The sequence below is a fragment of the Rutidosis leptorrhynchoides genome, chromosome 1, assembly GCF_046630445.1.
Source record: "Rutidosis leptorrhynchoides isolate AG116_Rl617_1_P2 chromosome 1, CSIRO_AGI_Rlap_v1, whole genome shotgun sequence".
In the NCBI taxonomy this organism is placed as follows: domain Eukaryota; kingdom Viridiplantae; phylum Streptophyta; class Magnoliopsida; order Asterales; family Asteraceae; genus Rutidosis; species Rutidosis leptorrhynchoides.
Window position 1 is genome coordinate 580,828,526 of NC_092333.1, and position 15,486 is coordinate 580,844,011.

Here is a 15,486-nt window from a genome sequence, read left to right on the forward strand (position 1 = left end):
ATGTTATTCACTTACAAGGGTCACCGACTGGAATTACGGAATACACACAAAAGAGCTGAACGAGTTATTCTTAATACGACAAGCATCATTTCGAAAATGGTGGAATGCCAAACGACACTCTAATCTCTCCAGAAAAGATTGTTGGGGATGTAAATGATGTGGCAGTTACGGTAAACAATGGTAATAACGAGCCGGTTATGGTTGACGTTGGCAATGATGAGCTGGTAACGGTTGATACCGAAACTGTTGATATCACTGAAACTGTGGATACCACTAAAACTGTTGATAATGTTGAATCCATTGCTAACAGTATGCCTCAACAGTTTAAAATGTGTAGTGACGAAACAATTAAGAAGTTGAGAACGAGAAGCTTAACAGATATGCCAGTCACACTGTTTCATGATGTAGATGAGTTTTATAAGACTGCTAATCTCATAAGTTCAGTTCTAGATGTAGAAGATGAGCGAAGTGAGTTTTATCCGTCGATGGGAAAGCATGAGTTAGAATATTTCGTTGCAATTAAAGCTGCAAATGTTAACATATATCAGGTTAAGCAACTTTGGGATGACATGGAGGGTGCAAGGAATACACGTTATGAGCAGTTCACGCAACGAAGTCGTCTTATTACGCATGATGATTCAGTTCGGGGTTGCGAGTTGGGTTGGATTCAGTACTGCAATGCTCGTTTTAGTTGGACGTTAACGATACATTTGTGGCCCAAATGGAAGAATAAATGCATCTATCCAACTGACAGTTTAGTGGCGTTCCTTCAAGTTTGTTCAACTGATGCTACGTTCGTTTTTGACCCGGGGAAGCATTTACACGGTTTAAACAAAATCCCCAATCGCACATTTATTGTTAACAGCACCTACGAATTTGATTGTGGAAGGTTTCGATGTTCTACATGCTTGAGGACAAGCATATTTTGAAGAAGAGGGGATTGTTATGGATTATCTAGTGAGTCATGTGCAAGGCACATGACCATTTGACCTTCTTCCTCTATAGTATAAATAAGATCATAGGGTTCAATAGTTCAATTAGCTTAGATTTGTATGTGTGTGACCACACTTCTCCCTCCTTTCTCTAATCTTGTAATTGAGTATTCAATTCAATGATACTATCCATTGTTACTATATTCAAAGCTTGTTTCTTGTTCTATAGCTTTCAGTAAGTAACAAGTACTACTTCGATTCTTAGAATTCAAGTGGTACATAACAATATCAATAATACAATCACATTCACGAGTTTCATTCTATAACACTATTAGCTTAATACATAATCAAACAATATACGGGCAGTTATAGTGAGGCACTTGATGCCACGTCTGTTATCAATGGCCACTACTAATTAACTCTTCAATGAATTTTAAAATAATTAGCCTTAAAAAAGGGCAGTAATTAAATCTCATCTCTCTATAAACCAAAGACCAACTGCAAGACGTAATACATCCGACGGTCCTCTCCCTATTAATCCCCACTGAAGGAAAGTAATACATTTATACAATCAGATATGAGATGTAACTCGAGCAAGACTGGCTGAATTGATAATAAGGAAAGGTCTACCTATTGATTTGCATAAACAAGCAATCGCACACAGTCTATTTCATTGAAATGAAGATCGTCACTCAGCTTGAAGCCTAAATCAATCATCTTGAAATGAGAAAAAACTACAGACTAAAAGAGACCATTAGTTGAAGCATGTGAACTAATGATTTAAACATCTTGATCATCGAGTGAATCAAGAAGCCTAACTTCTTTTGACTGAATTTGTGCTCTGTCAGAAGGCTGCTGCTTCGGTGGCTACATATAAATATAAAATGTTGATAAAACATTTTCCCTACAAACTACAAGTCAAATATGATATGAATTAATGAACATAGAACCTTCTTGGAGAATTAGTCACTGCTAAACTCAATGTTTATCCAAACCAATCTACATACCAATCCCGATGAAGATGTTACATACAGTTTCATATTATTGGTTTTTGCAAGTCAGTCCACAATCAAGATTTGCCCCCTTGTCCAGAGCTAACACTTTTCTGGATAGATTTGGCTGATCATTCTTCATATTATTCGTTATAGTTAAACAGCATCGTATGACAGTTTCCAACATAGCGACACAAAAGTAAATAACAGACATAAAACAAAGATGAAGAAAGCATATCATTCTTGGTATTATTTTATTCAAAATACAGCAATCGTGTAACAGTTTATAACATAACTAAAAGACAGTACATATGGTGAAAGATAGACATAATATGAAGATGCAAAAAGCAGATCATAAATGATACCGTACAAAAATTATAAAACTTCCCTGTTTCTGGTTCAGATTTATTAATTATCAAATTCTGTAAAGACAGAATAAGTGTTGCTCTTGTTTTGTAATGTCTTCAAAACGTCAGTATGATTGTTCAATGCAATTCGATCTAACTACGTCTATATATCTCCATCCGCATCATTTGCAACACCGAATTTGGGTTAGCATTTTTTCTCTTTAAAACAAACAATTAATATCCATATATCAAATATACTGAAATTGCAAACTAAGCTAAATGCATACATATCTTCTTTGACTGAAGTCAGAAATAAATAAAAATGCTAGAATCCATATATAGATACAACTATACATACATAATACACACTGTGATTTTATGCATACAAATCTTACCATAAACTTCAACGGGACATATCTTCCTACTCATCACGAATTAATTTTCACCGCTACTACCGTTAAACTTAAAATAATTTTATGAACAAAACGAGACTAACTACGTCCAAAACGGATACCTTTTTAAAAACGCTAACCACACCGACATCTAAACGGGCCTTAACACATGAGCCGTTTCTCTCTCTGTACATACACAACGCTACGTTAAATACGAACATGCAGGCCGAAAGCCCCCGCCGCATCGCGCGGGCTGCTCCGGACTAGTTTGCTATTAAAAATACGCGATTAATAGTGTTTAATAAATTGATTATTTTTAGTTAGGGAGTACTCGTATTAAAAATACTCGTATTAATTGATTATATTAATTTAAAATTATTAAATTAATATATGCTTTATTTTGATATATTCAATATGTATTAATTTAATAGTTCACAAAAAAAAAATACAAATTTTAAGAAATGTCACCATCACATTACTCTGTATAATTTTAACAGTACTTTTTATTTACTTTACGTTTTTATCTTAACTTTTAACATGTTTGTTTTACATGCATTAAGAAAAGATAAAAGAAATTCAAGAAATCCACCTCATTGTTTTCATCTATTTATCTATTTATGAAAGTGTACTATTAATTTATGACATCTTAAAAACAAAAAATGATTATCAAATTGAGACGAATGGAGTATATGTATAGCTAAATGGTGGTGCTTAGTAACACCATTAGTTTGTCACATAGTATAATTTAAATTGTATATAAAATCATTGAACTTAATTATGGGGCTAGATATATTTTTAAGATTTATGATTTTTTTTTTTTATGGATGCTATGAAGTTAGTAAACATGGTCTATAATGGAAAGGAAATTCAATATGATATTAGTGAGTGGTTCAGGGTAAGCATATCGTATAACCAGGCATTAAGCGCAAAATGTGAAGCTATTAATATGTTTCGGGACAGTATGGATGACTCTTTTCCAATGCTCCCCTTGTACCTTCATAACATTAAAGTTCACAATCCCGAAAGCGTTATGAAAATCCGCATAGATGAAGATGATAAGTTTGTGATGGGATAAATGTCTATTGGGATCTCATAAGTTTGTGATGTGATAAATGTCTATTGGGATGTTGCAGTAATCTGAATTACTTTATATTTTATTTAAGAGTAGTTTATTCGTCGATATATATACTAATAAATTTGTAAAACATGCAGGTTACACTCCTCACAATCATCATCGATTGTGCACATTAAAGGCTAGGGGTACTGGGGTACCAACCTATTTGTTGTTGCAATTGACGAGAATAACAACATTGTGCCACTCGCGTATAGAATTGAAAGGGGTGATGCATTTCCCACATGCTTGTCTGTGAATTACAGTCTGCCATTACTCACCACTTGCTGCCATGAGAGTTGAGACTGTATTAGGTGACATTTTGAAAATGTAGAGTAAATTTAGCTACTTATGATTATTTGTTGCATGATTTTGGGTATAAGTTTACACGTTGTGTGGCAGTGAATAAAATCGATTGGTCCAGTAGGTTTCAATGACATGGGGTGCCATATAGATGGTCTCATTGTTGTGGAATGCGGTGGCACACGCACACATTTTCACTATTTAAATTTAAATAGTTGATTTAACTACAGTAATTGAAATATCCTGGGTAATTGAAATGTGTAACAACTTTATTTAGTATGTATATTATGGAATTAGGCTGGAAAGTCGAAGTAATATGAAGATTCTCAATTCCATCCATTTTCACCAAGCAACCCTCCAGTTTCAACGAACGCCATCAAAATGAAAATCATGCAACACTCAATAGTCTGATATACTCCAGAATCGAAAATAAAATGATTGTATATGTTGCTAAGCCAACAAATGCGGGACAACAAGAAACAGTAAATTAATCACTGTAAGAAATATATATAATATCCAACGGCAATGCACCATACAGAATTCAATGACATTTTGTACTGGATTTTCTCAAAATCATATGCATCGTGATACAAGGACACGAAAATTACCTCAATTCCAAATTTCTCAGATGTAAGTATTGCCAAAAGCTTTTACAAATTCGAATGATGGTGCCACAAGTGCAACCAAAAGGTCAATAGTGTTATGACGACGTATGCAGTAACATTTTACTCGAACCTGAAAAGTAAATAAGTTGACCATCACATCTTTAAAAAACATACATGAAGGACCACACTATTTACACTGCTTCTGTGCATCTTCGAGAACCAAAACCACAACTCATCGTAAAATATATTAATCAGCCACAAAACTCAAAACCACAAAAATCAGTAAATCACATGTATCCTGAACACCATACACCACCTGTCAAAACAAACATTTAAATTCAGGAATATGTTGCAAGAGACCAAGGGAAATCCTAACTTTTTTCTAAAATATACATATATAATTATTATTATTTAATATTATAGCATAGACTGTATGACTGATCATGCAATATAACTACATATATGAAATAAAATAGGAAGGATAAAATTGATAGTGGGCCAACACACCCCCGACCCATTATTACATACTTAAAATCTGGAGTTAAAGAAATGATATATAGCATTATGATTAACCTAAGTATACGACGAATTACACAAGGCATTCATCAATGATCTGTTACGCATCCTGCCCTGTTAATATAGACACCCGACACAACCACATTAGGTGCATTATAAGGATTTATGAAGAGCTTTCTAGTGGAGCTTAAGCTTTCAAACTTCCACAAGCTAATTTTTCTACGAAACACATGATATGCTTTTTAAATCCAAATATGATATGATTATGAGAGACACCCTAAATGATATTTTACTTTCCTACAAAAACACACAATAAATGAAGTAATTTGAGTTCATATGCCACTTGATAACTTACCTCACGCTTTTCCCTTGTATAGAACAGCGGGTATCATTAGCCGATTTTGCCCCATGTAGGATCTTAATTAAGAAAAAGTAAGGGAAAAAAAATGGATATTTCACATATAGTATTTAAAGAATTAAGTCATTTTAAGAGCCTGCTTTAGTTGGGTAAGAGCTGCAGGATGCATCCTAGCCATGGCCGTATTGAAGGCCTCCCCATGTAGACTAGCACATGTTTGAAGGTTGTCCCTCACTGAGTTCTCCAACGACAACTGATTTATAGGGTCCGAGATTTTCATCTGCTAACATACGCATAAATAAATAGGTAAAACGATATGTTTGTCAGAATATGGATATTCAGATTAAACCAGCGAAAACATATGGAAAGTACATAGATGTATTTACCTGTCTCCTTCTGACTTCTTTACTTCGAAACTGAGGTCGGCTAGAACTCATACTATCGCTGCTGCAATTTTAGTAGATAGCAAAAGAATGGAGCTTAAGTATAAAACGATCAAGAAGAAAATGACAGCTGTAGTTGTTTCCATAAGCATCAAATTAGACGTAATCTTGACCAACCACTTATGAACATGTCGAGTTATGTTTTATTTCTAACAAGCCAAATGTGTAATATATATTTTAAAGAAAATACCAACAAATGGAACAGGTCAAATTGGTCGAACATGTCAAGAATTCATTGCAAACATACTTATTAATGCACTTCATTAAAACCGCCTATTCACCGAATTAGTTTATTATGTAGTTTTTTTTTGTATCCATATTAGTTATTAAAGAAACTAAAAATTAAGATTTTATAAAAGAGAAAAAGAAAACTGGGACTGAGAAACGGGACTATTTTCCCTTGCCAATTATATTACGATTAGCCCGTTACCGAGTTTGCACCTTTAGATTGAGCCTAGCTTGACAGAATCATAGTCATGTATTTAAAAATACTAACCTAGACTCATCTTCAGTTGTGTCTTCACTTCCACCCAAAATTACACATGTACATACACTGCCACAAATAAAAATGCACAAAAATTACTCCATTACAGATATAATAATAATTATTGTGTCTCAAAGATTAATCCATAAAATTTATACTCAGCTACGTACCTCAGTATTTGATCTAATTTATCAAGTACTTGAGGCAACCGTAATGTCAGAATTATAGAGAGTGCAAACCCAAATGTCTTTTTCTGAATATAGTTTACATTGTCAACCTGCAGCAAACAATGCACAAATGATTAAAAATTAAAGTGACTACATAATTTCATCAATTTTATAGGTACCTAACTTCTATTTTACTTGTGAGTTCGTAATCTTAGTTCTAATTTAAGGACTCAACGGTTTAGCTACTTCAAAATATTAGACTATCACTAGATCGAAGACGAGCCCAATGTCCATGTCCTTTCTTCGTATTAATTATTACAGATATACTTCTACCCATGAAATATTTTATTCCCTCAAACCTAAAACAAAATACATTTTGGAGTAGACAATGCAAACATAACCGTCAAATATTCAGGATCATAATCAATACTATGTGTATTGGGTACTAATGTCTATATAAAAGTAAGTACTAACCTTGTCAAGCCAAACATCAACCAGACAAAGAAGTATATTTTCTCCAACAGTGAAACCAGAATTCTGAAGGAGGATCAAAAGGGATGATTCTGAAGCCAACTGAGCCAAAAAATTGGTATTTGTTACCAAAATCCTTGCCAGAGTGGCAGCTGCAGATGCCTTTACAGCTGTACTAGTCGGAACATGGTCGTCTCCAGTTAAGCATATAACGATCATTTTCTAGCATATTGTGGGAAAATGTAAACTTCATCAACCTCAAGCCGTAGTAAGAAAACAAATAGAAAAGAAGGCATTAATCTTGTCACTTGTAAATATGTTTATTTTTCTATTTTCTAAAGAATAAAAGAGAACGAGTCAAAAGTCACCCAAAGTGCATTTCAATACATGAAACACCTAAACTTTTATCCCAAAATTAGATTACTATTATAATTATATATCTTGAAGATCATATTGACACGCTAATGTTTATCATATTGACACCCAGCCAGTTCTAAATTGTACAAAACTTACCCATTTAGACCTCAAACTCAGCCCATTCCCACCAATTTTACCACCATCACTACTACTATTACTACTACACACAACATACCTGAAGGGTACTGCTGATTAACTGAGGCCCATCAGAAGGAGAACACTGTAAACAGCAAAGAAAAAACTATCAACGATATACAAACATATGCAAAACATTATCATACAGTTACAGTTAAACCTAAAAGGAGCTTTCAACTTCAGACTTAAAATACAAAAAGTAACTTGTCACGGGTAAAGTTGCAAGTAATATCTAATATTGGTAAAATATACGCAAAACACTTGAAAAAAGATACCTGAATGAGGACATCAATTACAGGTAGTATTGAAAGTAACCCTCTATCATTGACATTACCCACAATTGCATCAAAAAGCTTAGCAACACTTGAGGCATGCAAACTCAGAAACTCACTTCCCCCTAAAATAATGTAACCTTCAATGATAGACGCAGCAACCTTAGATTACCAAAATTATTATAGTCAGCTGGTTGGTCAATAATATAAAAAAGCAAACTTAAAACAATATCTCAATCAGACCTTCAAGTAATCAAAACTTCTTTCCAGTATATTCACAAGAGATGGAAAGTATTCTGACAGTTGTGGGACCATTGATGGAGCGTTAGAAATTGTGGCTTCCCATAGCTGCAACAGGAACATGCCACATTCATTATATATAAAGTGAATACGGAGTTGTTTATTACTATAGGTGACAAGATATACAGATAAGGTAATGGATTGACATTAATCATTGTTAGTACAGGTCCATATGGGTCAGGCCGTGATGGGTTGACCACAAACCACTTTTTTCACTTTTTGATTTTTAACACTAGCTATTATGACTAGAAAGAAACTATTATTATAATAACCATCTAAATCTTTGGAAACAAATTCGGGAGGTTGTAAGCATTGATGAAAAAAAGGCTTTGGATAGGTGTCAACCCGTTTGCCCAACCCTCTTTTAGCTTAAGTTTTTCATTTGACCCATTTGAGTTAAAACATAAGCCAATCGGCCCATTCACGGGTAAATGGGTCACAATTACCACCTCCGCTTATTATTATGTGAAAAGAACAACTACATACCTGCATGCTATCCTCCAGAAGTTCATCAGGGCTATTCACATCAAGTCGACTTACTAAAATTGGGAGCAGCACAGTGTAGCACAATGGAGACTTGTAACCAAGCGCAACTACAAAGTTCTTAAGGGCACTTAAAAGCTGAATCTGCAGAAGGCTTTCCCCAGAAGATTCCTCCCATGACTTCAGAAGGCAAGAGTTTTCAAGTTAGGTAAAATGAGTATTCGATTATACATATTATATTTTCAATCAAAAGGTACATAAGCCGAAACCATAATCATAAGATAGTAGTTTGATATACGTAACAAGATCAATATAGCAATTAGATTAAATACCTTTTGAAATAACTGAATCAATTTGTTGGCATATGGAATGATGTCACCGACATAGGCAATCAGTTCAGAGATTGTGTTTAGAACTTGAACCTGGAATGTAAACCAACAATATACATCATTCAGTTCAAAAAAGTGATCAAAGACAGCAATCAATTAAGATACAATAACAAGAGCAGCCATTATCCAGATTTGATGTCCTTATCCATAAGTTGAAACAACTTAACTTATTTACAGAAACTGACTGCATGGTATTAGTAAGCATCATAAAACCAAACCACTACCAAGTATACTCAATACAATTCTGAACTGGTTATGAAATGAAGTACAAATATCAAGCGACGAATATGTAATAATAAAAAACACCTGACCTTAGAATCAAACTCATGTACATCCTCCACCAACTTAAAAGACAATTGCCAACAAACAGGGAGAAGATCGGAAAATTCTTGCTGTGAAAAGGCCGCATCTTCAATATGAAATAGCAATGACCGAGATGCTGCCAACTGAAATGCAATAAAACTAATTCAAGCATTTTGAAGAACATTAAAAATAGTTAAATTAAAAAAAAAAAAAAATAATAGCAAGTTGCAGCAAATTTAAGGTAATTAGGTAAGGTAGAGTGAACTAAAGAGGTTTAAAGGACTGCACCATACCCTGACACACAAGTCTCTGTCCTGCAACAACTTAATCAGAGCACAATAGACCGGTCGTTTGGTGTCATCTTTAATCTGCAAGAACATCAAAAAAGGAAGAATGCTAGTATCATATATGCAATATACCTGTAATTGTGAGCACATGAACGAAGATACGTTAAAAGCTGCTATGATGCACTAAAGAGGTGGCATCTTAAGCAAAATATAATACCAATATGATTTACTAATCACATGACGAGGTACACCTGAAAATGATGGGATTTAAACAAAAACAAGAAATACTAAAATAGGAATCAAACAAAAAGTACACTTGAGTTACCTCAGAAACCCATTGACCAAGAATAAGTGCAACTTTCCGATGTATGATGCGCATGTTGGGATGATCATTTGTGAGCTCTAATGATAAAGCATTGTTAAACCTGAAAAAGAAAGTATTCATCTCAAAATAACTCAAGATGGAAAGAGAAAAACATTGAAAACACAATGTGTATAATGTTAAAGAAGGCAAACCAATCTTTGAAGCTGAGATAATTTGATAATTCATAATACATGTATGCAGCTGCACCATAAGCAGCATCCTTTAAGAGCATCCCTGAAGTAATATCAGTCACTGAAGGAGGGCAACCATTCATTGCCTCTTGTAGAATAGAAACAACAAAGGGACCTAGCAGCTGCAAGTAGAAATTACAAATTAGGAGCATCTTTCAAGAAAGATTATAAACAATCAAATTTAAACTATACCTACTTGACTATGATTGTGAAACAAAACAATGTATAGTGCTTCAGCACACGGTCTCAGTTTCTCTGACCAAAGAACTGCACCTTGCTCATGGTGAAAAGACTCAGGGTTCTGACGCCACTCCTCCAAATCACTTGCTGTTAATACAAAGTACCTGATACAGAAATAAACTGAATCACTAAACCCCGTTCTTTTCAAGATCTTTTTTTTTTATATAAAAAAATCATACAGGACTGATATATGATGGAGTTCAGTCTATACATACAAGTAACAACTAGCCAACCATAAAACTAGAGGTGGCAAGACGTGTAGGTTGGGTAACTGGTTCAGGTCAAATGGGTCAGCTGTAGCATGAGTTGGGTCAAGTTGATAGACAATTTGTCCATATATATAACTTTAACAAATAGCAAACGAGTTACAGATATGATTACAAAATAATGTGCAACAATAAACAAATCTTTGATTACAGCAATTTAGGAGGTTAATCTACACCTTTATGGGTAACTTTTTAACCATTCAGCCTATTTTGTTGCCTTTATAGCTAATTCATTTAATTTAGCTCTCTGACCTGTTTGAGATTAAAAATAACCCAAATTGACCCATTCATGAGTAAAAGGGTAGAAAATGCAACCCGTATATGTGGCTGCAGAAAATATAATCTAATGAAATTGCCACCAACCTCCTTATCAATACATTGCACAACAGTAGAACCCTGTCATTGGGCAAAAGTGATGCAAGTACGCCTGCAACAGCCCCAGAAATGTTTTTCTTTCTCTGCTCATGGGAGACAACATTCTCATCTATCACACGTCCAGTCATAATTGGCTTGTATTCCTTACATTCCAGAACAATTTTTGCCATTGACATACACTGAATTAGAAATTTATCAAATGAAACTATCTCTGGTTCAGGATCAGTAATCTTGTTTAAACAGAAATCCATCACTAGTGGAAGGACACACTGATCACCAAACGAGTAAGGATGTCTTGTCTGAATGGATACTAAAATCTTCATCGCCTTAGTGCATGCCCTTCTTATGAATTCATAAAATTTTGGATGGTGTTCCCCAAAAGATGAATCTGCAAATCAACATGATTTATACTTTTTGAAGAGGATATGACCTTTAGAAGAAAAAAAATAATAACTCATTATCATTCACTTCACTGTAAATCTTTACTCAGAATGAGAATGAGGATGCTCACAGTATGGAAGGAGCGATTGGATTGCTTTCAACAGCAAAGGGCAGACCGACTTGACTGGCCCAACCTCCTACGATATGATGGATTAATATTTTTAGAATAAGTTTTTGGTAAAAACGTAAGATAACTACAAAATATAGCTTAAAAAGGTCCTCGACAACGTGAGTACACCTGTAAAGATTTTTCATCGCTAGGAAACCCTGAAACAACCAGCTGACGTATTATTTTTGAGCACAGATACCATCTTTCACATGTTAAATAAAGTTCATCATGAGAAGGATTTGAGTTCGTATTTTGAGCAAGAGAAGCAAAGCCATTAAGTATAGTCTGCATATCAGTTTGCCAGAGATGCCAACTGTAGTCAAAAAATTGGGATGATATCTGCCCAACCAACACGAAAGCACACGATAAGAAAGGTAGAGTACCCACTGAAACAACTAAGAGCAAAAGAATAAAAATAAAGAGAACGAAATTGCATCAAGTATTGGAAAGTAATAAGATATACCTCAGCAAAGTTTCTTTGGTCTGAAGCAAGACGTTTGGTAGACAACTCTTTCAACGTTCGGAAGAGAATCATAAAGATCCTATGTGAGGTAAGAACATCTACTGACTGAATATGTTGAGCTAAAACGGAAAATAGCTCAGGCCTGATTAGGTAACCAACTCAGTGAGACCGCAAATATATAAAACAAAAGTCAATACACAACAATTTTAACATCAAAATACATCCGTGAAACATACTAACCAAAAGATGTTGAGTATATAAAACAGATATACATGCTCACAAAAACAGTCAATATAACTAAAGAGTCCATGGAATTATGGGAAGCATACCATTCTTTAGGATAGTCTATACGGGCAATTTTAGAGATTAGAATAGCCAATGTCAAAGCAATCTGCAACCAAGAAGTATTCAATACATAACTTTTAAAAGTTAGACAATATCTATAAGATAACAAAACAACTAGCAAACTGGTCACCTCGTCAAGGTATTGTGGTATCCACCAAGTGGCGAATCGAGAATCAAAACTCAATGGGGTCCTGGAGTTTTTTTACGAAGTACCCTTCATATTTAATACTAGCTGTTTACCTCAAAAAACCATAATTCCTACAAACATATGGGGTCCCATAGTTGAATTTAGTGGTGTCATATACGATTTTAAGGGTACATAAGACAAAAAAACTCAAAGATAGTGGGGTCATGGGACCTCATTGGCTTGTGTGTAGATACGACTCTGTACCCACCTGATAGTTATCTTCTCTCAAGTGAGACAACAACTTTCGCCTCAAATGTGACTTCTCTTCATTTGAAATACCCCTGCAGTTACTTCTTTTATATTAAGAGTTACATGGCAAGTAATTCTCAAAGAGAAAATGAAAAACGGGCATATGGCAGTAATATCAATGTTTACAGATTCACAATATCAATAGGTCAAAGTCAAACTTATTCAACTGAGCATTGTGACCTGCAACTCTTGGAAAGCTTTACTGGCTGTAAATCAGTTATCTTAATAGACAGAAAAAAAAATATTCATGTTTGCGATTTGGTCCAAACGAATATTTGATTTTTTAAAGTACATTTTCATACTTCAATCTTGTAGTTATATCTATTTGAAGTTTCTTGTTTTTGATATAAGTATATTCGTATATTCTTTAAAAGAATATAGCCCCCCACCCCCCCACCAACACACACACAAATACTAATGGTAAAGCTACGTCACTGCGAAATACATATAAAGATAACATAAGTTGATACAGAACTTTTTTCTTAGACTATAAACTGTTAATAATAACTAGATGTGATATGCTTGCTCATAATATTCGATTTACAGATAGACAACTTACGACGAGTCACATTTGTTCCTCCAGTAACGACCAATATTGTTCTTGAAATACAACGATGCCATCAAACGAACGGCCGCTTGAGGTGCCAAATCTTTTGAACTTATCACTTCCTGCACCACAAAACATATCAACACACATGACAACCTATCATTCACCTTCATTAATCATAACGGTGGCCCCTTTGTACTTCCATATGTACTAGAATTAAAACATGTAAATGTCTCCTACATTTTACATTCTGAAACGACTCCTGTCAAAAAATTCATGCATAATAGGATCATACTTACTACCGGAACCCCCTTAGTAAATGAATTTTTCTAATGACATTGTACTTGACAAATTTAATGTTTAATTGTAGGTTTTAAAAAAAAATGTACAGGCTAAGACGATACAACGACATTCCACTTGACAAATTTCATGATGAAACGTTCAGACTCAATCAAATTTTAAGTTTTAACATGCACGACTGCTCATTCAAAATATTCAAACAAAGTGTAAATCGTTACTTACATCTAAAACCCTAAAACTGAAATTAATAAAGTGATACAAAGTCATACCATAAGACAAGAACAAAACCCTGGCAAGCTTTCAGACTGAGAAAGTGTAGATTCAGCAGGTTTCCGTACGGATTCATCGCCACTAAGTGAATTTGAGAGCAGTGTATACATCGCAGGTAAGTCAGAAACTGACAGCACCATCGCACCTGATTCTACAAAAATGTAAATACAAAAATCTATATAACGAATCAATTAGATGTGATACAATTATTATAATTTATGTTAAATGAGAATAACAGAATGCTCTTTTAAATGGTTAGTTACTTAGGTCTAGGGTTTATGGTGCAATTTGAAGAATACAGAATCGAATCGATTTAGAAATTGGGAGAAAATAGAGAGTCAAATGGTTTTGGTTGATGACAAGTGCCGCCGAAAGTAAGGAGTAAAATTTGGTTGTTTATTATGCTTGTGTTTCTACTGTCACGTTCTTCTGTATTCGCAAACCATTTCCATTTCTACAGGCTATTTGTTTTTTAGTAATCTTCTAAATTATTAAATCAAATAAATAATTCAAATTAATAGGAGTGGTATTTAATAATAATAATAATAATAATAATAATAATAATAATAATATGATAATGTAATAACTGTTATAAAAGTAATAATTGGATGATAATTTTATTATTATTATAGATATTGCATAGTATATTTTTTGAGTATAAATAGGTGTGTTGAGTTAGAGTTTATTGTATGTATTTTTTGGTTAACAAAAACACTCTCTCTCTCTCTAGATTCCAAATGCCACCAAACTCTCATTGTACATTTTTCTATAAATAAAAACCAATTACTCATACCTTTTGTTCAACCTTTGTTTTCTCCGTTTTACAGTATCTCTATCTCTATATACCTTCTACAGTCAAGAACCACTAAAGGTAGTTATAAGCCTACTGAATTATAACACGTTATCAGCACGAAAAGCTTAGTGTAATTAAAAGATATCTCAAACGATCACGAATCACTAATCAAGGTATGAAATTATTAATAATTTTCAGACTCGAATATATCAAATTTTGGACTACTAACATTTATATTTATGTTATTTAAGTTATATATGGTCGGTTATACCACCTGAATTATATTTCTGTAATCTAACTTTTACTAACTTCACTAACATTTATATTTATGTTATTTAAGTTATATATGGTCGGTTATACCACCTGAATTATATTTCTGTAATCTAACTTTTACTAACTTCACTAACATTTATATTTATGTTATTTAAGTTATATATGGTCGGTTATACCACCTGAATTATATTTTCTGTAATCTAACTCTTATTAACTTCACTAACATTTATATTTATGTTAATAAGACCTCATGATTGTACGCAACACGTCATTTGACAACACGGTACTTTATGTACGCAACACGTCATTTGACAACACGGTACCATGGGTCGAGATTAATTCCGATCAATACGAATACGATGGGGT

At 33.9% G+C, this 15,486-nt stretch overlaps 1 protein-coding gene across 1 annotated transcript; it reads right to left on the reverse strand.

The window, feature by feature from the left end:
* Nucleotides 1-5,668: 5,668 nt before the first annotated feature.
* LOC139882469 (uncharacterized) lies at nt 5,669-14,400 on the reverse strand. The gene is made up of 23 exons (XM_071866789.1): nt 14,054-14,400; nt 13,497-13,606; nt 12,897-12,969; nt 12,486-12,547; nt 12,157-12,298; nt 11,823-12,032; nt 11,655-11,721; nt 11,132-11,531; nt 10,459-10,606; nt 10,224-10,384; nt 10,033-10,132; nt 9,714-9,788; nt 9,429-9,563; nt 9,061-9,150; nt 8,732-8,908; nt 8,189-8,293; nt 7,949-8,107; nt 7,714-7,758; nt 7,125-7,343; nt 6,654-6,760; nt 6,496-6,552; nt 5,943-6,000; nt 5,669-5,836 (listed from the first exon to the last, which is right to left on the reverse strand). Exons 1-23 carry the CDS (start codon nt 14,192-14,194, stop codon nt 5,675-5,677), a joined length of 3,003 nt encoding a protein of 1,000 aa, XP_071722890.1. The 5' UTR covers nt 14,195-14,400; the 3' UTR covers nt 5,669-5,674.
* Nucleotides 14,401-15,486: the final 1,086 nt, after the last annotated feature.

Coding starts and splice junctions, on each gene's coding strand:
- LOC139882469 (XM_071866789.1), bottom strand. CDS start 14,194: ATGGTGCTGTCAGTTTCTGACTTACCTGCGATGTATACACTGCTCTCA. Junction 12,299..12,485: donor ATAGACTATCCTAAAGAATG/GTATGCTTCCCA, acceptor TTACCTAATCAG/GCCTGAGCTATTTTCCGTTT. Junction 9,151..9,428: donor TACATGAGTTTGATTCTAAG/GTCAGGTGTTTT, acceptor TTTACATTCCAG/GTTCAAGTTCTAAACACAAT.